Source organism: Triturus cristatus, chromosome 1_2 (assembly GCF_964204655.1).
Source record: "Triturus cristatus chromosome 1_2, aTriCri1.1, whole genome shotgun sequence".
Classification (NCBI taxonomy): Eukaryota; Metazoa; Chordata; class Amphibia; order Caudata; family Salamandridae; genus Triturus; species Triturus cristatus.
In genome coordinates, this window is record NC_140580.1 from 1,132,540,255 (window position 1) to 1,132,566,743 (window position 26,489).

General features: G+C 46.5%; 1 protein-coding gene across 2 annotated transcripts in view; it reads left to right on the plus strand.

The window, feature by feature from the left end:
* RALGPS1 (Ral GEF with PH domain and SH3 binding motif 1) overlaps positions 1 to 26,489 on the plus strand; it is a 1,694,135-nt gene that overhangs the window by 1,181,941 nt on the left and 485,705 nt on the right. For both annotated transcript variants that reach the window (XM_085613823.1, XM_085613822.1), the window contains exon 11: positions 4,059 to 4,152. In XM_085613823.1, the coding sequence (XP_085469949.1) occupies positions 4,059 to 4,152 (94 nt within the window). The remainder of the gene's footprint in view (positions 1 to 4,058; positions 4,153 to 26,489) is intronic.

The window sequence follows — 26,489 nt, forward strand, 5'->3', positions numbered from 1 at the left end:
GAATCTATCCTATCCCCACTGACTCAGCCCGTAATCTGGGAGTCTTGATTGACCCCTTTCTTTCCATGAACCAACAGGTAAACAGGACGGTTGCTACCTGATGGGGCATTATTAAAATTTTAAGGAAATTAAAACACTACCATGCTCCCCCGGCGCGCTAACAAATTGTGGTTGCCCCGGTGGTCTCACGGCTTGACTATTGTAATGCCCTTTATTCTGGTATAGATAAGGGTTTGGTGCAACGGCTACAAACCGTCCAGAACGCGGCTGCCAAATTTGTGACTGATGCCCCGAGGCTTTCCTCGGCTACTGCTGTTAGGAAGAGCCTGCACTGGCTTCCTATTTCTGCCAGGATTATTTTTAAGATCCTCAGCCTGACGCATGGGGCGATATCTGGCCGGGGAGCTGGTGGGATCAAGGACCTTTTAGCATATGTCCCCAGTAGAAATCTCCGCTATTTGGGAAAGAGCCTGCTATCTGTGCCTCGATTTAGGAGAGCCAGGTGGGGAGGAAGGTCTTTTTCCCATTTAGCTCCTAAGTTGTGGAATGCTCTCCCCATGGAAATTAAAGCTCAACCTTCTGTCCCCCTTTTTAGGAAGGCATTAAAGACTTGGCTCTTTGTTAAGGCATATCCGTGAATTGGGCTCTGTGTCTTTTGATCTTATTTGTTAGGCGCCTTGATGCCTTTGGGCTTAGTCTGCGCGTTATAAATTATTTCTCATTCATTCATTCACTTTGTCTTCAGAAAAACCTCAGACTCTTTGTATGATGGTGGCAGGGACATGTATACTTCTTTTCCTTTGTTGGGCTCCTCCACCTTTGGCAGATTGTCCCACATGTAAGACTCTACATACGATGGTGGCTAGGACACATATACTACTGTTCCGCTGTTGGAGGCCTCCACCTTTGACAGATTGCCCCACACGTAAGACTCTACATATGATGGTGCCCGGGATATGTACACTTCTTTTCCTCTGAAGGAGGCTTACACATTGACAGATTCCCCACTTATAAGACTCTATATATGATGGTGGCTGGTTCATGTATACTTCTTTTCCTCTGTTCGAGGCCTCCACATTTAACAGATTGTCTTACTCGTAAGACTCAACATATGATGGTGGCTGGTACATGTATACTTCTTTTCCTCTGTTGGAGTCCTCCACGTTTGACAGATTGTCCTACATGTAAGACTCTACATATGATGGTGGCTGGGACATGTACACTTCTTTTCCTCTGTTGAAGGCTTCACACATTGACAGATTGCCCCACCCGTAAGACTCTACATATGATGTATACTACTTTTCCTCTGTTGGAGTTCTGCACCTTTGACAGATTGAACCACAAGTGAGACACTACATTTGATGGTGTCTGGGAAAGGTATACTTCTTTTCGTCTGTTGGAGTCCTCCACTTTTGACAGATTGCCCCATATGTTTGACTCTTCATATGATGTTTTCTGGGACACATATACTTCTTTTCCTCTGTTGGAGTCCTCCACCTTTGACAGATTGCCCCATATGTAAGACTCTACGTGTGATGGTGTCTGGAACACGTATTCTTCTTTTCCCCTGTTGGGCTCCTCCACCTTTGAAAGATTGCCCCATGCGTAAGACTCTGCTTATGACGGTAGCTAGACACGTATTCTTCTTTTCCTCTGTTGGAGTCTTCCACCTTTGACAGGTTGCCCCATATGTTTGACTTTACATAAGATGGTTTCTGAGACACATATACTTCTTTTCCTCTGTTGGGAGTCCTCCACCTTTGACAGATTGCCCGATATGTAAGACTCTACATATGATGGTTTCTAGGACACGTATACTTGTTTTCCTCCGTTGGAGTCCTCCACCTCTGACAGATTGCCCCATTTGTAAGACTCTACCTATGATAGTTGCTGGGACACATATACTTTTCCTCTGTTGGGCTCCTCCACCTGTGACATATTGCCCCATAGGTAAGACTCTACATGTAATGGTGTCTCTGACACATATACTTCTTTTCCTCTGTTGTAGTCCTCCACCTTTGGCAGATTGCCCCAAATGTAAGACTCTACCTATGATAGTTGCTGGTACACGTATACTTCTTTTCCTACGTTGGAGTTCTCCACCTTTGACAGGTTGCCCCATATGTTTGACTTTACATATGATGGTTTCTGGGACACATATACTTCTTTTCCTCTTTTGGAGTCGTCCACCTTTGACAGATTGCCCCATATGTTTGACTCTGCATATGATGGTTTCTGGGACACATATACTTCTTTTCCTCTGTTGGGCTCCTCCACCTTTGACAGATTGCTCCATATGTAAGACTCTACATGTAATGGTGTCTGGGACACGTATACTTCTTTTCCTCTGTTGAAGGCTTCACACATTGACGGATTGCCCCATATGTACGACTCTACATATGATGGTGGCTGGGGCACGTGTACTTCTTTTCCTCTGTTGGAGTCATCCACCTTTGACAGATTGCCCCACGTGTATTTCTTGTGCCCGACTTCATAAACATTGTCCGCTGTACTCATCTCATCCTTATTCTATCTTTCAGTATGTATATAGGCTGGTATTTCTGTAGCACGACCCCAGCCAACTGGTCGCGGAGCGCTGTACAAGGTCACGCTTCCACTTCTTTCTCTGAAGACCCGCCTTTGTATCTGCATCGAGGCTCTGGAGTAGAGTAAAATTATACACTGAAATACTTACTCATAGGGCCACACAAATGACACCTACACTGGTGGCCTCAGACATATACAAAGGTCTTGGGCTGTGCATGGGCCTGGCTGTGGCACCACCAGCTTTGATCCACCTCTCTTAAAATCACGCCCACATCTTTACCATCTCTTTACATCGAAGAATGACATCAGCCAGTAATGAAGGGAAAACAAAGTTTGAAATATGTGATCTCGGTCTAATTGTTTTGTCAAAAATATTTAGGTAAATAAATGAAGGTTCATATATTTTCGAAGGCAAAGGCCAATGCTTAAATATATGTTCAAAACTAGTCAAATAAACCAGCAATGCTCCTTCATTCGAGTCAAATTCTCTCCATCACATTACATTCTACTGAGGGACAGAAGGAAGATATGAAGCGCTCACCTGTAAATGCTGGTTTTTGAGCTAAAAAGTTAGATCTTATTTGAAATTCCACAATTACTTTTGAAACCTGGAAACATTATACTGCACGGTCTGAATGATTTTTTCCAATACTTACATTTGATTTTATATTACTGCTTGCGGAAATATTCTGCGTTGGTTGTTATACATACATCTGTACAGTGAGGTTTTGTGAGTTGTTGTATTGAACTATGGCTTTGAGAAAAACACTTAGAGTGTGTTGTCAGCTCAATGTTAGCTTGTGATTAATAACCCAATTAAGACATTCATCAAATACAAGCTCAAGCTATGAGATTTTGCTGAGTTTTCCTTGAAGCCAGAGGTTTAGATTATGCCCAACCCCATCACCTTTATAGTAATTCAATTTCATTTAAAGTTAAAAGGTTGGTTTCATTTCTCCTCTCCTTTTTCATTTCCCACTATCTTTTTCTAAGTACAGCCTTGAAAAACTAAAAGACATATGCTCATGAGCGAAACACGTGTTGCCTGTGGAATACCTATTTTCATATGTGAGAGTCAGGAAAATACTGTACGTAGATTCAAAAAATGAAATCATAATCAACAAACTGGAGATTGTTGAAATCGAAATTAGATTCAATGATTGGTTCTGCAGTTCTGAGTAGGGCTCCCCATCAGGCCAGGCACCTCACACTTCCTTCCTACCTGGGTTCTTCCCTCTCCAGCCATCTTGTGGTTCTACTTTCCCAGACATCCTATCAAAGATGCCCAGGCACTGAACGAGCCAATGACGTTCACCCCATTCATAATGTAGCCCTGTTATTGTTCCCATCAGTAATATGTTGTGTTATGACAGCTTTCTTCCTGGTGGGGCCCACGCTCGCTTCCTCCTCTCTGCTGGTAGTTCAATTGAGAGCAGCCCCAGAGTGAAGTCAACAATCATTGCTTTCTCTTTTAAGCTGCAAACTTTCTAAGCAGATTTTGTTCCCCGCAGATCAACTTGTAACACTGCCACATGTGCAGAACTACTTGAAGTCTGTGCGCTACATCGAGGAGCTGCAGAAGTTTGTGGAAGATGACAATTACAAGTAAGTGGCTGTAACTTCTATAACACTCGCGTGATTTAGTGCAGACATGACCTGCGGGCCCTCCAGCAGGAGCCATTTACCTCTGCTTGACACAGCGGCGCAGCCCCCTCCCCCTCAACCACGGCTGATAGCTCAGCGTGAATCACCGCCGCCTCGTGAATGAAAACACAGCTGTTTTCATTTCCTTCACATGCTCACATTTTCCATTTTTTCGAAACCAGACATCTTTTTCAAACGCTAAAGCAAATTCCCAATGAAAGCAGTATTGTTTTTTTTTCCTTTTTTCTTTTTTTATTGATGATCTTGAAAAGGCTAGAAATGTAATATGTCAAGAACATTAAACTAGAAATAGCAGTATTTTTCTTAAAAGACTCGACAGTATGTTATACTACACACAAACCTGATGAGGAAAGCATTTGTACTTAATAACCTTCAAAAAATTGCTTTATCAATTCACAAAAACTGTAAAACCTTAACTTTATTTCACATAAGTAGGACATTTCTTGGGAGAATTTGTAATGCATGTCTACAGCATGAAATTGCCATTAGTCATACTCCTGCAATGCTCTGTGCATAACATAGGTATGTTTTATTTCTAAGAAACCACATGTTTGGGCCAAAATTGTGTTTGTCATTTTGTATCCCGAGCTAAACATTCTGGCATTTTTAAATTCCAGTTTTACCTTCATAATGCTGGCATCTCATCCCAACACAAACATGAGTCTGGTAGCCTAGCACTGTTTGTAAGAGATTCATTCAACCACTCCACCCATCTGGGTTTTGCTTTTCTCAGTGAATCCACCAAGTGTGATAGGTGTGCACTGACGTGGGTCCTGTGCTGGTTGTGCCATAGGACTCGAGCTGCACCTCACTGATGACGCCCAACAAGGCTGGTATTAGGCAGGGCCATATGACTCGAGCTGTACCTCTCTGATTACGCCCAACAAGGCTGATATCAGGCTGGGACATAGGACTCGAGCTGTACCTCTCTGATGAGGCCCAACAAGGCTGATATCAGGCTGGGACATAGGACTCGAGCTGCACCTCACTGATGAGGCCCAACAATGCCATAACGAGCTGTACCTCTCTAATGAGGCCCAACAAGGCTGGTATTAGGCAGGGCCATATGACTCGGGCTGTACATCTCTGATTAGGCCCAACAAGGCTGATACCGGGCTGGGACATAGGACTCGAGCTGCACCTCACAGATGAATCCCAGGGAGGCCAATAACAAACTGGGATATAGGACTCAAGCTTTACCTCGCTGATGAGGCATTATTCGGTTTCTTGTGTTCTGGTTCAGCGATGACCTGGCCTGGAAGTTCAGGCTGCACTGTTCCTATTGGAGCAGGGTCAAGACAAATTTTGCAGATGGCTGGGTCCAAAGTGAGGTGGCATTGTAAGCAAAATAACGATGGACCAGGCCTGAAATTATCAGTGGCTGAGATTAATTCAAGCATTCCATCCATCACTTTTTTGTATACTTCAGTGCAACATCTTAAATGGGAGTGGTAGTCCCAGAAGTGGGCCACGTGTACACTGTGCCACTGAAGCAGTGGCATAACAAGAACACTGCAGCCCCTGCAGTGCAGGGGGCCCTGAACTCCAGGGGGCCCCTTCTGGCACGGTGTACGGGTGGCGGGCCCCTGACCAGAGAGATCCTGACTGGGTTCAGAGCATGAGGGCCCCCCTCCTTGTACTTTGCAGGGGGGCCTCTGCAAGTTTCTTAAACCTCTGCACTGAAGCTAAGTTGTACCCGACTGTTGAGCCTTAATAAGGGCGAAACCAGTCTTGGGTTGCTTGTGTTCTGGTTCAGGAAGACCGGGCCTTGGTCCAAACTGAGGTGGTATGGCAGGCAAAATTGTGACGGACAGGGATCCAGCCCGAGTAATCACCAGTGGCTGAGATTCTCTCAAGCATTCCATCCATGACTCTTTTGTGTACTTCAGTGTAACTTGTTGTGAGCACATTTGTAAACAGTTCTAGAATGACAGACACTTGTTTCTTTTGTGGGAGACCCAAATGCAGACAGTGTTTGCCTGAGAAGTCTGTCCTCCTTGGCGTATGCAGATCAATTACCTCTGAATTTGTCTTTTATCAATGGCTCAATCCTGTATAGAAATAGTTGCCCTCTTTGGCTCTGCTTCTTCGGTGCCCCTGCCTGCTGCCGTGTTGGGTGCACCCAGCTCCTTCCACAGGTGCCACTTCAAAGACTCTTGGCTTTGCAATAATGCTTCTATTATGCCATTGGCTTTGTATTAATGCTCATATTTCATCTCATTGTGAGTACTCACTTTTAGCTTTACTCAGAAGAATTGCCATTGATGTTCATGAAGCACAAACTACCAGGGTAGCATCGATGCGTTGTACAAGGAAGCTTTTCAGCATGTTTGTCAAAGAGGAGTATGGCCGAGAGCAAGCAGCCAGCGGGATTTATTGCACTTCCTCAGTTCTTTGAGGTAGTAGGCTGTGGCACTGAGGACATCCACCAGGGGCGCTGGCACTGACGTAGGAATGCTGAGAAGTGGGGCGCTGCCCCTGGGTGGGTGCCAGATGATGAAGTATTGAATTGTGGGTCTGAAATCTCTCTCAGGTATGTAGGATGACAGCTGGTACAAAAGTGTCTGTATCTTCTGACCAATGTGGGTCTTCATGAAGAGATTGCTGTTAATGACAGCTTCGTGACTTGTTGACTAGCGCCAGTCCTGGAGTTGGACTTCTTGTTTGCTTTTGCTGTTGGCTTTTGGCAATGAGCATGATTTCTATCTGGACAGATTTGAGCTTCATTCAGATAAGCTGTTGATGTCCATATTCAAGTAAGGGCAACATATGTTGTAAGTTGATGGATGCCATTGACTGATGCAACTCAACCACAGCGGGGTGTCATCTGCATATCGATGCACTTTGGTTGAATAATAGTCAAACGTCACAACTGACTATGATTGGTTGAGGATTTTGATCTGTTCACTCCGTGAGACCATGTTGTCTTGTGACGTTGAGTCGGTTCTGAGTCTATCACAGCAGCATCTCTCTTTCTGCCTCTTGGGATATTATCACTGTAATTCCATGGAGGTCCACCTCTTCAGGGCTGCCACCATAAATCTTCACACCATGGAAGGCCTCAGGGTAATATGTCCGTTAGAATTCGGTGTTGCTCATAAATGTTCTTTGAGGTATGTTAAGCACCTAATGCTTCTGCATATTCTGAGCGCTGGTGCATACTGAAGCATGTGGACCATACTTTGAATTGCACTTAATACCATTTTTCGATCTCACAATTATTGCTCGATTTCCAACACTGTAAAATGTATCAAAATATTGACATATGTACCGTCTTTGGGCTGCAGTCATCGAATACTTTTTCTGTCCTTATCACATAGATTGTGCATTCGTTGCTCAAAAGTAAACCTGGGCGAAAATAACTCTGCCGCACTACGCGGAGCTCCGCAAGCGGCGGAGTACGTTTAGATAAATGCTGTTTGCGTTGTTTTTCAGTGTCAGATGCTTGTCCGCACTGTGCAATCATTGCGAACAGCACCATGCAAAGCGCAAACTGCCGCTCGAGTAGATTTTTACTCAAGCGGCAGCTTTCTCAATGCGAACGGACAGTTTCTCAATGCGAGCGGCAAGCATACGCGACCACTCGCAAGGAGGAATCTGACCGCCTGCGTTGAGAAATCTCACCGGGAGGTTGATTTTCCACGCTCGCGATCGGCAACTTGATGTTGACAATTGCGAATGAGGAAAAATCTCGCCGGGAGGTGGATTTTCCTAGCTCGCGCTCGCCATCTTGACATTGACAGACACGAGCGAGGAAAAATCTCTGCTCCGCTTTGCGGAGCAGAGTTTTATTCGGAACTCCGTGAGCTCCGCGTAACGAAGAGTGCAGAAAACCCCTCAAACTCTGCGAGCGAAGTGGAGTTCCCCGCCCAGACTTACTCAACAAATGCTCAATGGTAAGTTCTCTTTGAAACTTAACAACATTTTATTTGTGATTAAAGGTCTATCATCTTTGTATTGTGGATAATCTTATTTAAGCATACTTTGCAACCAGGAGTTTCTGCCGCAGCTGATTTATTCTAGCCCTTCTTAATTCTGAAGTCCCATGCTGCCCGACTCCTCGCCAGACCAGGACACTGCCTGGAATTATCTGTGACCATCAAACAGATCTCATATTCATGATATTACAGCACAGGAGGAATCGAATTTCAAGTCAAAATGTTTCTCTTGTTTTAAGGCACAGTAACAAGATTGGGTGCACTGAACAGAACACAGAGGACACATTGTGAAGAATGACTTAACTATGCAGCAGTTTTGATCTTGAGGGGTCAGTGGGTGTGCCACACTTCAATTATCCATTATGACTATTACCAGCACTTCAGATTGTGTCTTTGTCCACTCAAATGCCCTGTCCAATGACCTGCGCGCATGCCCCTGTCTGGACTCTGCTACAGTGTCAATAACTTATTTGTGAAATATGTAGCTGTAATTTTAGCACAGTTTCTTCGGTATCTAAACATTTTCTATAGGAGATGTTTTGCATTTTAAAGGGTTGGCGAAGCCCTTACCTGGGAGGGTCGGTTTTTATTAAAGGCAGTCTTCTTTTGGAATCCTATATGTAATGAATGAATCCTTTTGTAAAAATGATGAACTTGTTTATAATTACACTCCGCTTTTAACATCGGTTTATCAAATGTATACAGACGCTGGTATTAATTATGGATACAATATATTCCTCTGACATTGTGTAGCTTTGAAATCATCATTGTAGCTCAAACATGTCATAATATGTTTTATGTGTTCCTATTAAAATTAAGCCACTGTCGGTTTAGATCACAGCATGCTGCGACTGGAACACAGGGGGGAAAGGCCATACTCCTCGCAGTACTTCTAATTTGTTTATACCACTCATTGTTAACTAGGAATGTGCTTTCCTTTAAATATAAGTGTGTATCAGCCCTTTAAACCTTTTAGTGTGCACTGGATATCTCAGTGATAACATGCTCAAGCGTTATTCTTTTTAGCGCTTACATTATCTTTTTAACAACAAGAATGATCCTTGTAGAAGCAAGGGCCGCTAGGCTCTCCAACCAGAGCTGAATGTATGAATGGGGCAATAAAGCCAGTAAGAGCCTTCATGGCTGTGCATCAGCTCCACTAGACGAGGCTTAATACCTTTTATCCTATATAATGGATGGGGGTTAGAGTGAGTGGTCACCTCAACATAGCACAGACGTTTGCAAGCTATTGCTCTGCTTATACTCTCAAACTAACCAACCCGCGACAACTGAATTGGCAGATTTCATGAAAGTCCTCCGCACCAGTAAACTGCCAGCAGAGGAAAGGGATCTGCTAGAGGGGAAGATTACTAGCAAGGAACTTCCCAAAGTCTTGAGTCAATTGTAATCCGGGAAATCTCCAGGTCCCAATCAGTTCCAAGTAGAATTCTTTAAGACCTCCGTGTCAAGATCAGACCCACTTCTGGAGTTTTTTTAACCATAACTGGAGGGAGGGATAACTGGACGCTTCCACCTGACATGCACATGCCGAAATATTGAACCTTCCCAACCTGGTCATACCCCTGATCTCTTTTCTTCGTAATGCCCCATCGCCCTGATTGATGTTGAGGTAAAGATTTGGGCAAAGGTTCTTGCCAACTGAGTATTAATGGTGATTGACTGCCTGGTCTTTATGGATAAGCTGCATTTTTTGCCCAAACAGTCTACCAGTCACAATATAGGGTGCATATATAACACACATACCCTAGCGGACAGACTGCTTTGACCCTGTCACCAGGCAGGTCGCTCCCCCCAGCCGCCACGCAGCCCCCTGTGTGATCGGACCTCCCTACTACTGGTTTTGCCGCTCTCGCCACTGACTGCCTCCCTTCTTCTCTGTACCCCTGCGCTGGCATCACTGTGCCCCTGTGGTTCTCTTCTGTACCCCTGTGCCCCCTGTGTGATCGTACTCCGTTTATTTGCCGTTTCTCGCCACTGACTGCCTCCTTTCCTTTTCTGTACCCCTGTGCCCCCTGTGTGATCGTACTCCGTTTATTTGCCGTTTCTCGCCACTGACTGCCTCCTTTCCTTTTCTGTACCCCTGTGCCCCCTGTGAGATCGTACTCCGTTTTTTTTGCCGTTTTTCTCGCCACTGACTGCCTTCCCTTTTTTTTCTGTACCCCTGCACCCGTACTCCTTTCTTTCTGTTCTTCCCCTCCCTCCGTGACCCCCGCCGTCTTCTCCCGCCGTTTTTTTTTTCAGCCACTGAGCCCCGCAGCCCCGCCCCCTTCTCTCCCATTGGCCGCCCCGCTCCCACCTCCCAGGAGCTCCTCCCTCCCTCAGCCCCTCATATGGAGGCCGCGAAGCGGCCGCGCGCAGCAGGAGCGCCGCTCGCGCGCCGCTGGCGCGCCTAAGGCAAGCAGGTCTGCATCCGTCCGCGCCTGGACCGCGCCCAGTGCCAGGACCCCTGGACCTCGCCGAAGCCAGCCAACCCGACAGAGATATGACACCGCCACCCTCCACGCACTCAACACCGGCCGACAGCCAGCCTGCTACCAAGCCAACCCGAAACGCACCCACGGAGCATTCACCTGCCACACCTGCAACTTCACCTGCACCCGATTCTGCGGCGCACCCACCAAGCCAGGCTCCAGCAACGATCACCTCAAGTGCATCTTGCTCAACACCCGCTCCGTCCACAGGCACGCCGTCAAACTCTGGAACCTTCTCGACACAACATCACCAGACATCGCCTTCCTCACAGAAACATGGATGAACACCTCCTCAGCTCCCGACATCGCCATAGCCATCCCGGATGGCTACAAGATCGCCCGGAAGGACCGCGTCAACCAAACCGGAGGAGGCATCGCCATCGTCCACAGAAACGCCATCCGAATCACGACCAACTCCGACGACACCCTCACCGCCGCCGAACACCTGCATTTTCAGATACACACTGACCCCAAGACCACCCTCAGAGGCACCCTCGTCTACAGACCCCCAGGACCACGCACACAATTCAGCGAAGTCATCGCAGACTTCGTCAGCCCGCACGCCCTTACCTCCTCAGACTACATCCTCCTAGGAGGCCTCAACTTCCACCTGGAGAACAACAACGACAGCAACACCGCCACCCTGCTGGACAACCTCGCCAACCTCGGACTCAAGCAACTGGTGAACACCCCCACCCACAATGCCAGCCACACGCTTGACCCCATCTTCTCCTCCAGCAAGCACATCTCCTTCAGCCACTCCACCGGAATGCACTGGACAGACCACAGCTGCGTCCACTTCAACTTCGGGAGAACCACGACCCACAACCACCCTCAACAGGTTCCCCGCAGAAGCTGGAGCAAGATCACCACCGACCAGCTCACCACCTCCCTCAGACGGAACCCTCCCGCCAGTGCAACGGACCCCGACGCAGCAGCCCGCAGCTTCACACAGTGGCTCACCGACTGCGCTGATGACCTCGCACCACTGAAGACCCCGCCCTGCAGACCCGGCAGCAAGAAAACCTCTTGGTTCACCGACGAACCCAAAAACTCCAAGAAGAACTGCCGCACCCTAGAGATAGCCTGGCGCCACGACCAGACCACAGGAAACATGACGGCCTTCAAGAACGCCACCCGCATACACCACCAGCTGATCCGCACCACCAAAAGGTCAACATTCAAAGAACGACTTGAAAACAACTCCCACAACAGCAAGGAGCTCTTCAGCATCGTCAAAGAGCTCCCCAACCCCAGCTCCGGAAACAACGACATCACCCCCTTGCAAGACCTCTGCGACTCACTCGCCTCATTCTTCCACCGCAAGATCGCCGACATTCACAACAGCTTCGGCGCACCAACCACGCAACCATCCACCGAACCAACGCCCCCACCACCACCATCTGCAACTGGACCCCGGTCAGCACCGAAGACACCACCCGCACGATGAACACCATCCACTCCGGATCACCAACCAACCCCTGCCCCCACCACGTATAAAAACAAAGCCGACTCCATCATCGCACCCCAACTCCGGGACATCATCAACGTCTCCTTCACCACCGCCACCTTCCCAGAGAGCTGGAAGCACGCTGAGCTCAGCGCCCTACTGAAGAAACCAACAGCGGACCCCACCGACCTCAAGAACTTCCGCCCCATCTCGCTCCTCCCTTTTCCTGCCAAAGTCATCGAGAAGACAGTCAACAGACAGCTCACCGCCTTCCTCGACACGAACGGCTCCCTAGATCCCTCGCAATCCGGTTTCCGAGCCAACCACAGCACCGAGACCGCCCTGATCGCAGCCACCGATGACATCAGAGCCCTGCTCGACAACGGGGAAACAGCGGCCCTCATCCTCCTGGACCTCACGGCGGCGTTCGACACTGTCTGCCACCGCACCCTAGTACAGCGCCTCAGCAACGTCGGCATCCGAGAGAAGGCACTGGAGTGGATCATCTCGTTCATCTGATCCTCTCCCTCACCAACGACCCCGCCACCGCCAGAGCCAGCCTACACGAAGGGATGAAAGACGTCGCTGATTGGATGAAGAACAGCCGCTTGAAACTGAACTCAGACAAGACGAAAGTCCTCATCCTGGGATCAGCCCCCTCCGCCTGGGACATCTCCTGGTGGCCCCCTGCCCTGGGCACCACTCCCAAGCCAACAGACCACGCACGCAACGTGGGCTTCATCCTGGACTCCTCCCACTCGATGACCAGACAAGTCAACGCCGTCTCTTCATCATGCTTTAACACCCTGCGCATGCTCCGTAAGATCTTCCGCTGGATCCCCACTTAAACCAGAAAGACGGTCACCCTGGCACTCGTCACCAGCCGACTGGACTACGGAAACACCCTCTACGCCGGAACCACAGCCAAACTACAGAAAAGACTCCAGCGCATACAGAACGCCTCCGCAAGACTCGTCCTGGACATCCCCTGACACAACCACATCTCCGGCCACCTGAGAGACCTGCACTGGCTCCCCGTCAGCAAGAGGATCACGTTCAGACTCCTCACCCACGCACACAAGGCCCTCCACGACCTGGGCCCCAAGTACCTCAACAACCGCCTGACCTTCTACACGCCCACCCGCCAGCTACGATCGACCAGCCTCGCCGTCGCCACCGTACCACGCATTCACAGAACCACCGCCGGAGGAAGATCCTTCTCCTACCTGGCCGCCAAGACATGGAACTCCCTCCCCTTCTGCCGTCGAACAACCCAGGACCATCGCTCCTTCAGAAAGCAACTCAAGACCTGGCTATTCGAGCAGTAACGGACCCCTCACCCCCAGCGCCTTGAGACCCTTCCGGGTGAGTAGCGTGCTTTACAAATGTATTGATTGATTGATTGACTGCTTGATTCACAGGCGATTTTGTTGGCCAACTTCTGAAGAGCTTTTGACTCCATAGGCTAGGACTATTTGTTTGCCCTCTTGTTGAGAATTAATTTAAGTCCCCAGTTCATCAGCAATGTATGGCTGTTGTACACAGATCTGGTGGCCCTGGTCAGGAGAGGAAGAACTGTTGTTGACATTTTTCAGGTACTGTGAGGTGTCCAGGACAGTTGCTCGCTGTCACCCTTACCTTTGACTAAATGGTTAAGGGTTGACACCCTAGTAAAGGGATTTGATTAAGCTCTAGGGGTGGGTTGAGGACAGAGTGGCATTGTCTGCTAGAGATGTCTTGAACGAGCCTGCATGGTCTGGGTCTCTGGTCCTGCAAATCTTGAATATCTTCAGGAAATTCTTAGGACCCAACATCACTAAGGTCAAGTCATTTGTGTTTCTGCTTGGGCATTCAAGGTAGGACATGGTCTGGGCTGGGGATTTGCAGATGATTAGAGAGGGATCTAAATTCTATGCGACAGTCGACAGACAACGTCCAGAGAAAATGGGAAAGGAATATTCAGCCACAGGTTGACACGCTGCTCGGAGACATCAGCTTCTGCCCGGCACTTTCTCTGTCCTGTTTGGGAGGTTTTGTGATCTTTTAGATTGTGGGTTTGCCACATCTTTTGTACCAATTGGAACTTCCCATACATTATTCCCCACACCTCTTTCACTGAAATTAATGTAATTCTGAGTGGTTTTCTGTGGAAGCAGTACTCACCTAGAATTGCTCTGTCAAAATGTTTTAAGTCCGAATTTGTATGTATATAGCAACTGCCGACCTTGATTCATCGAATAGATTGTCCCACCCAGTCATCCTCAATGAGTGGTGGAGCAATAGAAGGGAGGCTCCGGCTTTTATGACCAGAAGGTGGGCAATATATAGGATGCAGATTTTACACTTATTATACAGAGGTTTGACTTTCCTCTGTCTCCCCGGCCACCAGGGTCGCATTCTAAGTTTGGGATGAAACAACTGGGGTCCTGGGGTGGAGATAGGAGTTGACAAAGGAAACAACTTTGTGGACCAGACGCCACACTGCCAGGTGGCTGAGCTACATGAATTCAGACAATGGTGTTTTAATAGCATTTCTAGACTGAACAATATATTGTCCAGTGTTAGAATCATTCACTGACCTACAAGAGGAATTTGACCTTCAACGTAGCCAGTTTTTTTGTTCTTACAACTCCAACATGCTCTCACACCATATATAGCTGGCCCCATGGTGCTCCCAGACTACTGTCCAGTAGAGGCCAAAGTCCTATTGGAGGAATTGACCAACCCTAACATGTCTAGAATCCACTGCTCTTTGGTGCTCAATGCACTTGATTCCTTCGACCATCTGCAGGAGGCATGGGAACGGTATTTGGATTGGACTGCTTATTAGGGGGAGGAGCGAGCATCCCCAACAGCCCACAATTGCATCACAGTTTAGGTCTATTGAAATATCTGCATCATGCCTACTTTACATGAGACAGGCTTTGGAACATTAGGTTGGTAACCTCTCCACTCTGTTTGTGGTGCATGTCTCAATGAGAGAGCCTAGTGCATACTGTTTGGAGTTGTGATAAGATATCTCTCTTCTAGCGGGGGGTGCTTTTCAGTCTGGGTAGGGTGTTGAGCCCACAATTACTGTTCTACACAGTCCACCAAAGCCATTAAAATGTTGAAACTACAACACAATGAAAATCCTACTCCAATTTATATATTTATAGAGAAATTGAATAAGCTAAATGACACCAAAAGTATAAAAATCTAGTAAAGGAAACTAGAGATATGAATTTTTAAATATCTAAGTGAAAAAGTACCAAGAAAAAGTAAACTACTAATCAGTAATCATTGTTCACAGGTGACTGGGGCCTAAGAGCGATTTCAGGTGGACCACAATGCAGTACAGGTCGGATTCATAATGCAGGTTCTTCCCGGTCAAAGATTTTACGATAGGACGATAGGACGATAGGACTTAGTCTCTGAAATGGAACTCAAAATCCTCTAACGGGGCAAGGCACCAGGCTGTATCTCTGGAAGTATTCTCAAAGTGTTGAGCAAGGTCCGATTAAAGCCCTGAGTTTGGTGGGAAAGGTTCAGAGGGAGTCAAATTTCATGCCCAGGGAAATCCTATTGTCTGCCAGATACTTTTGGCTCCTTCGACCAGTCAACATTTCTATTTTTAAACTTGGGTGCAGTCCAACTTCTCTTCTTCCACAGGTCCAGAAAGTGTTCTGTGGATGGTGCATTAGGGTGCCACATTTATGGTTTGCCCTAGCTAGTGGATAGATGTAGCTCCTGGTTCCTTCCTTTGCAATGGGGTAAAGATTCTGAAGGGTATTACTACCACTTATCAGCAGTAACTATTTGCACACAGTGCACCTTACAATTCAAGATGGAGAAACCTTTTCTCACTTGTGGAGAGCCTGTGTGCCCACCCAGAGCTGGGGCCAGGGATATGAGTTGTCCAAAGCTCCTCTTCAACTAGGTTTGGAGCTAGCCTGGCTGGCGAGACAAAGTTTTGCCTTCCCCAGGTCTCACCTTACATTTACTTGTTACAGGGCAGGCCCTTTATTAAGTAAATGAAGTTCCTAGGTTCACTCTAACTGGTTTTCCTGCAAGGAGAAGAAAAACATTTCCCCGCACATAAAACATTCTTACTGCTCTAGGAGCAGTTTTCACTACTCATTTAGGCAACGTATTGACTGTGCAACTGCTGGAAATAACCATGCAAATTAGCCTCAAGGAGCTTCAGGCACTGAAAAGATAACTTTCTAAACATTACTTTTCTTAATATGTATTAAAAATCTACCTTTACTGTTTTTTGGACTTGAGCATTTAAACTATACTTCAAGCTAGTCCTAACCTAGCGATAGCAGAATTAATATTTTAATATCTACTATAATTTTTCTCATAGGACACAGTGAAAATAGCTTTTGGGGCCGTGTCCTTGTAGGAAATGGTCACATTAAGTTTCTACATGTCCCACTTTTAAATACAATGCACCCTGGCTTGTGGGCTTCAAGGCATACATAAAAGTGACTTAATAATATTTAAAGTGGTGTTTCTCTGTCAAAAGGGTTATTTTTGATGTCAGACTGCTAATGTACAAAAGTGCCCCTTTTTGTATGGTTATCTTCTAACTTTTTGCCAGATACCTGATGCCAACTTGACTGAGTGTGTGCTGGGATCCTGCTAACCGGGCCCCAGCACATGTGTTATTTCCCCAAACTGTACCTTTTTTACCTACAACTGGCACACCTCTGGGTCACCTGTAAGACACTTGTAAACGGTACCCCTGGTACAAAGTGCCTTGAGACCAGAGAGGAACTCTGAGGGCTGCTGCATGTATTTTGCCACCCTCAGAGACTCCTCAACTTACCACCCACACACTGCCAGAACAGGGTGAGTGTTTTGGTGCAGACCAAACTGAAGAGTCGACATGGCACACATCCCTGTGTTCCATGCCCACCGACACTGCCTGTTGCATAGGTAAGCCTCCCCTTTAGCAGGCAGTACAGCCCTAAAGGCAGGGTGTACCATACCACAGGTGAGGGCATAGCTGCATGAGCAATATGCCCCTACAGTGTCTGTGCCATTCATAGACATTGTAAGTGCAGTAAAGCCATTTTGAGTACATGGGCTGGGAGTTTGTCAACACAAACTCTAGAGCTCAATGATGGCTGTACTGAAGTCTGGGAAGTTTGGTACCAAACTTCCCAGCATATTAAACCCACACTGATGTCAGTGTTGGATTTTATGAGGAAAGGAGTTGTGCCTACCTGTGCCAACCCCACCCCTCAGGTGGGGGATGCGAGATGAAGCCCATATCTCAGTCCCTGCCATCTTGTAGCTGAGGGGACCCCTCCAATCAGAAGAGGCTTATGCCCCCTCCCACACCAAGGAAGGGGCCCATTGTTCCCAACCGGCACACCCCTGTAACTCCCCCAAAATTTAGTACCCCTGAACCTTGCCTATTCAGATTTGACTTGACAAAAAGAAGGACCGAAGAGCAATGCTGCAGAAGAGGAGGACGACAAAAACTGCTTTGGCCCCAGCTATACTGGCCTGTCTCCTGCTCTGAACCCCTGCGCGCTGAACTTGACGTGTCCTGCAGCTAGCAGCCTCCAGGAACCCTAGGGACCTGCCCTGCCTTCTTAAAGAATCTTATCTCCTGTGGACACCGGATTTGTCCAACAGCAACCCAAACCAGGACTTCAGATCCAGCCAGATCTAAGAGTCCTCACCATTCTGCACCTGACTCCCACAGCCATAGTCTGAGTGGCCCATCACCCCAGTGAGGTCCCCCAGTGATCCTGACTGGTGTGCCATCATTGGACGACCCCCCCCCAGACCTCATCCTGAAGGATTCGCCCAACCACGACTGGAACCGGTGAGAAGAACCTGACACAAAAGGACACCACATCACCCGCTGCTCCCGAGTCCTGATGTGCTTGACTGACGGTGTCCTGGTGTCCAGCAATTCTTCATCTTCATCCTCCAGTCATTGGTTCCCTTCGTCCAGTCTTCTGGCTCCAGCCCGCAGTCCTTTTCCATGACTGACGTCCTCTGCTGAAAAGCATTGGGCTCCTGACACCTCCTGAGCACCCTGCACCTGTTCACCCCTGTGCCACTGGTGGTGTGGACTTGATGCCAACCTGGGACTCCCTTTGCCCTTACCTTAACCTTAGGAGCTTGGCTCCAGAGACCGAGTTGCCGTACCGTGAGCAGCCCCCAACCGAAGTGCCCCCTAGCTCTTTTGGCTAACATTGACACCCTGCACTCTGCGCGCCCGGCTGCCCTAATGCCGCTGGTGGTGCCCCTTTAGTGCCAACCTGAACCTTGGTTCTACCCTCCAAAACTCCAACACCAAAACTGTTTACTTATCTACAAACTTAACTCTTCGTTCTTTTCCCCCTAGGACTGAATAGTGGGTTTTCTTTGAAAATTCGTCTGTTGAACTGTCTTGTACTGCAACAAAAAGCAACTTAGTACCTTCACCAGAGTTGACCTCTTTACCAATGTCCTGTGTTGCTTAAACTGTGTTAGGAGAGTGTTTCATGCCAATCTAGAAAAGTAATCACAAAGTAATCTAAAAGTAATTACAAGTGTTTTTTAACCGTTTACCAATCGTTTTCTCAACTACAAAAGTAATCTGTCTGTTTCTACAAAACCCATGTTCACTGTATTCCTCACGGTAACATTGTATGAAGAGTTTCATTTACCTACTAATGAGTCAATCTTGGTTCTAGAAACAAAACAACAAAATAAAAACTTTTTATGCAAACAGCTGGTCTGGATTCAGTCTTTGAGTGTGTTACATCATTCCTTACCTGAGTGCGTACAACAAATGCTTAACACTACCCTCTGATAAGTCTGACTGCTCAACCACACTACCACAAAAGGAGAGAGTAAGGTATTAGCTGCTTTAGCCTCTGCCATACCTCTGGGGATCCACTGGACTGGTTTAAAGTGTAACAGTCTGGCTACACTGGTGGGCCTAGAGCCATGTTTTCCCTATCACACTGGTGAATGGCACTGTAAGTGTTCAGGGCCAGACTGGGAACCGAAACCGGCCCTGGCAAACTGCTCGGCCAGATATTGCTGGCCCCTGGTAACAAAACGAGCCCCCAGGGGCCCAAAACCGGCCCCCACCCGGGCAGCCCACCAGGGAAACGCCCGGTGCGCGCTACGGCCAGTCCAGCCCTGTAAGTGCTGCCGTCCTTGGGTGACAACTAGCTTTCCATGCCATGGGTGTATTTCTACAACATATGCTATGGCGTTCTAGGAAAGTTAAATATGCAAATTAGGAGTTAGCCAATTTTACCATATTTTAGGTGTCAGAGCAAATGCACTGGGGCCTGACTAGCAATGCCCCAGAGCACAGAGTCAAAAAACCCAGAGACATCAGTCCAACAGAACGGGAGTGATCACCCCAAATGAGGCTCTTTCTCGTGCATGGCTACACTAATAGATATTTTTCATAAGGTTAACACTGCCATTCTTACTGTTAGTCTTCCTGAAGGATGCATCAGTTTTTGTGAACTTTCTAGTTGCAGAGAACCTCCTGTACAAAAGCAGAAGCAGTGCTTCTAGTGCACTAGCAACCCCCCCCCCCCCTCCACCCAGTGGACGGGCCAACTGAATTGCCAGGGCTGATTTGTGTTCCCAGTCCGGCCCTGCCCAAAGTATAGGGGTCATTGTTTTTATTTTCATGTTTGGGACCACTAGGCTTTCCCTGGCAAACCCAAACGGTGAAAAACTATGTTGGTGTGTGGACTCTACATTGGGTGCATGGTGGAGGTATTTTGACTGACAGCCTATTGTCATCAGGCCAAATTTTAAAAGGTTTTCACCGCGACAGAGCCAGCAATCTGCTCCCCTTAAACTCTGAAAAGAAAACATCCCCTCTCAGCCAAGACCCTGCCCAGTGAGCCATAAGTCCACATTTTTCAAATACAAATGTGTGCCAAATTGTCTTCCATTTTGTTGACTTTGCAGGTAAGGTGGGGTCCTAAGAGTCTGTGAAATGTGAGAATTTAGAGGGGATTTCTATACTCAAGCCACCATTCTGGCCAATGGCTGATTAAAATTGAAAGAACTTCCACGAAAGCACATCTCTGGTCCTCGCTTCTCAGGGATGAGCAAACGGAAGTTCAGGACCATGATGTTTTGTTAATCGGGGACTTTTTGTTACCTAAATAAGACCGTATTGATCAATGGAGATTAAGCACAAGTGGGTGTCACCAGGCACAAGCATGCCTGAATAAGAGCCTTTAACAAAGATGCCTTTTAAGGGGTAAGATAGCCAGAATCAACATGCCTTGGCATGAAGAAGCTTGAACCTGAACTGAAAGGAGGCTTGATCAGTACAGAACACCTCTCAAATGGCAGCTGCACAGCCACGATCTGTGTCAGCAACATCTTCTCTGAAAATCTTTGGGCAAATAAAAATATATTTTATGTATTAAAAGCTCTATCAGCTGCAAAATGTAACATGTACTAATGGTTATTAAAACTGGTGTATAGCAGTGCGAGTCGCATGTATGGGAGTCATAATAGAGATTAGCACACATAAAACCATTCTCTTCTGCATTTGAACTGGGAAAAATAAATAGTATACTGATTATTAAAGGGATGACGCCATCCTAAGCTCAGATATGATCACATGTAAAATAGTGAGACGTTTCCACACACTGCTCATATTAGCGTTGCGAAGCCTTCGCCAGGGCAATATTGTGTTTTTAACTTTGGGAAATAGTCTTGTTTTTGGCCCTGGCAAGCTTATTTTTGACATGATTGAAAGCAGATATTTTACCCGTGAGTTTGCAGGCAGAAATGAGTCACATTAAACTCAGATTTCCAATAGAATAACTTTCTGCACGAATAGAAATTAGAAATATTCTGTGTATCTGGGTGCCAGGATTTCATCAGTGTATTGTAGCGTTTATCCAAAATTGACATACTGCTCGTGAACGCCAACACCCTTCGCGTGCTGCATTCCTGACTGAACTGAGGCTGGTACCAGCCCAACATTTAATGGATTTAAAATCAACCACAGATTTATTGAGAACGCTTCTCATCTTGTACTTATTGACCAGGCTTCCTCCACTCTTAAGTTGTTATCTTAGATAATAATGGAACTACCATGGCCACCGGAGAGAAGTGTTTTCAATAATTGAAGCAATATGGCCGCCTCTCCAAACCCAACTCTGTACTAATTCACCATTGGAGCAAAAGTACATTTCGAGAAAGACGAGGGCAGTGTTTTTGGGAGTAAGCAAGATTTTAAGAAAACACGAGGGATGGAAATCAAAATTGGAGTCATTAAATTTGTCACCCCCTGGAGTGAAGTATAATAAATGTCCTGAGCAAAAAAGACCATGAGAAATATATTGGGTAAGAGTTGGCAATATTGCACTTCTTGTCTTAGTTGTAAGACCGATTCGCTCAGAAAGTAGTAGTGCATGAAAGCCCATTCTAAAATCAATATTTTATTCATTTAAAAAAAAAAAAATATCGTTTTTATAAAGTGCAACTCAACCAAGGAGGTGTCAGTGCGCTTAAAAACACAACAATAAGGGGGCTTGGTCAGCTCAAAACATAGAACCAACAGGTACCCAATGAAGGTAACAAATCTAGCGATAGCAACAATAGTGGGGTGGGTGATGAATTTCGCTTCGTTGGCGGGGTTTTGCCCACTCCGTATTACGTATATAATGCGGAGTTCCAGCCAAATTCTGCCAAACACCACAGGGTGGAGTTTTTTCTCACTTGTGGGTTGCCAACCATGAGTTGATGAGCGCAAGCTCAATTTGGTGTCCCCTATCACTATTATTGGTTGCTAGGAAGGCACCAAGTGAGATTTCCCCAATGTTGGTGGTTGTGGGCCGTCGTGACTGTTTACAGTTGGAAAGCTTCCTCTTGAGTAGTGGTGGCAAAATCATCCCGAGAAGCCGCACACTCTGGTGCACCACATGGTGCCGTTTGTGCTGATTTTTCAGGGTAGAATGAGCACCCAGAATAACCCTGGGCATAGTTTGCGTAGTAGCACTACGCATAGCTACGTGAAGTAGACTTTGAACTATAGTTGTTGGCACTGTGTGCTTGTCTGCTCTGTGCAATAATTGTAAACCACATCTTGTGCAGTGCAAGTTATGATAAAATAAGTATCTCTGTCTTTATATACTAAAATGCATATAGTCATTTCACAAAAGTCAAAATGATAAATTAGCAAACAGTGAGAGAGGTGATGATTTTGGGATCCTCCCTAACCTAGGGGGAGAACCAAGCAGATGCCTTGAAAACAAAAAGCACATCCTGTTGAACAATTTGGCGGTGGTCCCATCCTCTTAGGACCACCCCAAGCACAGTTATTGGCAAAAATACAATCCCAACCAAAGGTCCTGCAAAGCATTATGGGACGAGATTAGCAGTGGGCAGTGAATATTATAGTATCCAATATCAAAATAATTCTACAAAGAGCTGCAGTTCAACTAGTCGTTACTAGTTGTCCCTCACTAGTCAAATGCAAAAGGATTGAAATTATTATTACATCAAGCTGCAGTTCCACTAGTCGTTACTAGATGTCCCTCGCGAGTCAAATGCAAAAATTCATGAAAGGGTTTCAATACTTTTGCATTTGACTTGTGAGGCACATCTAGTAACGACTAGTGGAACTGCAGCTTGAGGTAATAATAATTTCAATGCTTTTGCATTTGACTCGTGAGGGACATCTAGTAACGACTAGTTGAACTGCAGCTCTTTGTAGAATTATTTTGATATTGGACACTATAATATTCACTGCCCACTGCTAATCTCGTCCCATAATGCTTTGCAGGGCCTTTGGTTGGGATTGTATTTTTGCCCATAACTGTGCTTGGGATGGTCCTATGGAGGAAGGGACCACTACTGAATCGTTCACCAGCATGATATGCTCTTTGTGGTCAAGGCATCTGCTTGGTCCTCCCTCCTAGGTTAGGGGTGACCCCAAAATCCTCACCTCTCTCATTGCCTAATATGTTCATTCTCAAAGTTCACCTTTGTGAATTGGTTATATGCTTTTTAGCATGTAAAATTGCTTTATCAAAGCATTTGTGGGTGTTGATTATTAAGCTGCTACGCTATGTGTTTTGGCACAGTTGTGCTACGTGCATTTTGCGTAGTGAATAGAAGCGCAAACTATGCATGCTCTGTGAGTGTAGCACAGTACTATGCCCAGGGTTAACCCCAAACTAAAAATCAGCTAGAGCAGCACGATGTGCCTAATTCTGCCCATTCGCGGAACTCAGCGGAATTTCGCAGAGGTTTCATGTAACTCTGTGAGTTCCGCCCACCCCTAAACAATAGTTCAAAACAATCTCAGCATGGTGCAGTAAGGAATGGGCACAGCGGATAAAATTAGCACAGCCGGCTGTGGTGGGGGGAACAACAACAAATGCAGAGGCCTCTCATTCGGAGACAGAATAAGTACAGCTGTTAGTTTGTGTAGAGATCAGGAGGAGGGAGATAGGGCTAGAAATGGCAATGGGAGGGTTTAATATATTTTACCTTTCTTTTGGTGTGCAGTGAAGAGGTGTTTTTTGGTACTGGTGAATGCATGTTCGTTTTTTAGCCATTGACTACATTGTATACGGGTATTTGATGTTGTAGCAAAAAGGAGCACTTTCAGTCAATAGCGGAACTGAGTCACATCCATGAATGTTATTTTTCCTTAGATTTATATGTTCCTTATCAAGGAGCTACCTGTATTTCAAGTTTGAGGAAACAGCATTAATTTAAGGATGTAACAGCGTGCACCAAATCCAAAAAACAACTATATAGCCCCTCTTGAGCACAAACTTCCGCCTTCCAGGGTCACGGCTCTTTTACCCAGCCATGGTTGTTGTAGGGTTCGGCTGGGTCAGGAAAGTGATGAGACAAGAACAGGGAGCCAGGATGGGGAAAACATAAAGCCTATGTCCAATCAAGCAGTGTTATTAGTAGCAGTCAGACCGCTGACCCTGACCGTCCATCACTCCCTGATAGGGAAAAGACTTCATCATGGTAGTGGTTGTTATCACGTGTGGCGGTCAAATGTGAGTCTGTGGTTCATCTCAATAGAGTATTTCAGGAGTCCGGGATGTCGTAGGTCACACCCCCCACTATTACATACCCGAAGCCGAAGCCAGTAGGATCTTGCCACTGTCTCTGATCTCCCAGAGATACTTGTTGGAGATACCATGTAGGTTGTCAGGTGGGCAGAGCTGGATGATGACGTGTGCCACGAGGGTTTTGTTGTTGCGCTCTGTAATATTTTCTTTATGCTGTATAATTACACTTATGAGGTCACATTAAGGTTCTGTTGGAAGTGGGCAGGACACAGTCAGCCATGGTTCCAGTGGGAACAGTCATGCATTCAGATGTCCTTCTGCCCCTCTGAGTGATAAGAGGAAGTTGTTCCTCGGTGTTGCTGTGTGTCGCTAGATGCAGTCAAGCAAAATATCATTTTTAATGAACAGGTTGGTGAATGATGCGAACAGGTCATGAATTGAGAATGTCTTCTGAGAAAATGCAGGCTTAGTAAGATGAAAAGTGGCACAAACCTCATAAAGGAATTTAATCAACACTCTATTGTGGACCCGCAGCCAATGCTAGTAACTGAAGGCTGGGATTTTATTGCCAGAGTTCTTCATCTTCATTACAAATACAATCTAGTTGCCATGAAACCCTGCTTTATACCCACAAAAGTGTCTACACAGCGATACCCTCTGCAGGAAATACAACCACGGACAGGTACTTCATTCTCTCACCTTTGGGCTAGACTCATCAGAATTTGGGAGATGGCGGGAACCTAAAGGTGGGGAATAACTGAGCTAACTACCTTTTCAGGATCTCCCCCAGATTTGCTGGGGGGGGTAAGATGTATCTGTGAGAAACGTATCATACAAAAATTGACAGTGAAACCCTATACTAGCTCGCACCTAACAACCAATATATCACAACAAAGTAAAGGGAATGTACCCCAAGATATGTGCACTCACAATAAGCACCCACTGTCAAGGTGCGGTCCTACTGGACTCAAAATGGCTCACTTAGAGAGCAGTTGGTGCACCAACACGTTAATACATTATCAATTATACAGTCTGTATCCACGATTTTTTCTTCAAGTCGTCTTTTTTTTAATCAGGAATATCAAGCAAAATACAGGATAAACCAGCCAACGCGTTTCGTCCAAAGAGATGGACTTCTTCAGGGAAGAAACTGTTTCGCTCAGGACGATGGGCTAATATATCTGTGGTCGAACCAGATGACTGGAAATCAGACAGCTAAATCATTCCGATGGCAATTTAAAATAATTGTAAGCAACTGTATTCAAGGATCATTTGTAGGTAAAACTTTCTTTTTTCTGCGGCAGAATGGAAATTAGACAACGCTGGATTACGGCACTTAACATGGTGCTGAACGTATTGCTACACCCAATATAAAGTCTTGTTGCTGATTCCACACTTGGTGCTCAAACTGTTGTGGGCCCATCCAAAATTTGGGCCCCATACTCTGTAAGGCTATAGACCACACCGCATATCTGGTGTTGGCGTTTCATATGGTTTTGAGCAGGGATCATTCCAGCAATTGATTGACACATTGATTCTTGATTTGTGCAATCCATATTTGGCTTAAGGGCATTTTATCTCATCTGGAAGCACTGTACATACCTACAAATGATCCTTGAATATAGTTGCTTACAATTATTTTAAATTGTCATCGGAGTGATTTAGCTGTCCGATTTCCAGTCATCTGGTTCGACCACAGATATATTGGCCCATTGTTCTGAACGAAACCGTTTCTGCCCTGAAGAAGTCCATCTCTTTGAACAAAACATGTTGGCTGGCCTATCCTGTATGTTTCTTGATATTCCTGATCATTAAAAAGACAACTTGAAGAACAAATCGTGGATACAGACTGTGTAATTGATACTGTATTAACGTGTTAGTGCACCAACTGCTCTCTTTGTGGTACTGTGAGAAAAGTATGTGCATTTGCACCAGAGGTACCATTCCCCCTTTGTTTCCAACTATGGGCCCGATTCTGATGCAGTTAAGAATGCCTTCTAACGGCATTTGCTCTGTCTGAACCGGATCGGGAACGTGTTTTATCCGACCGACTCGGAAAGGTTTCCGACCAACCAACTACGATGCGAGTTACGCGAATATCCCAATCCGAACCCAACGGCATTTGGAATGACCGAGCCATACAGAGCAGAATTGTATGTCTCTACGGCCGCGTTTCCGAACGAGCGAGGACGATCCTGGATTCGGACAGCCTTTCTGAATCGTGCCGTCTGACTCGAATCGACAGTCAGAATCAGACTTTGGGGGCCCATTACAGGTTCCCCTGCACCCGGAGCCTTCCCAATCGTGCCCATTGGAGTACCCATGGGTCCCCCTTACCAGCCATGCACAGTGTTGCAGGCACCAGGGGGGGTCC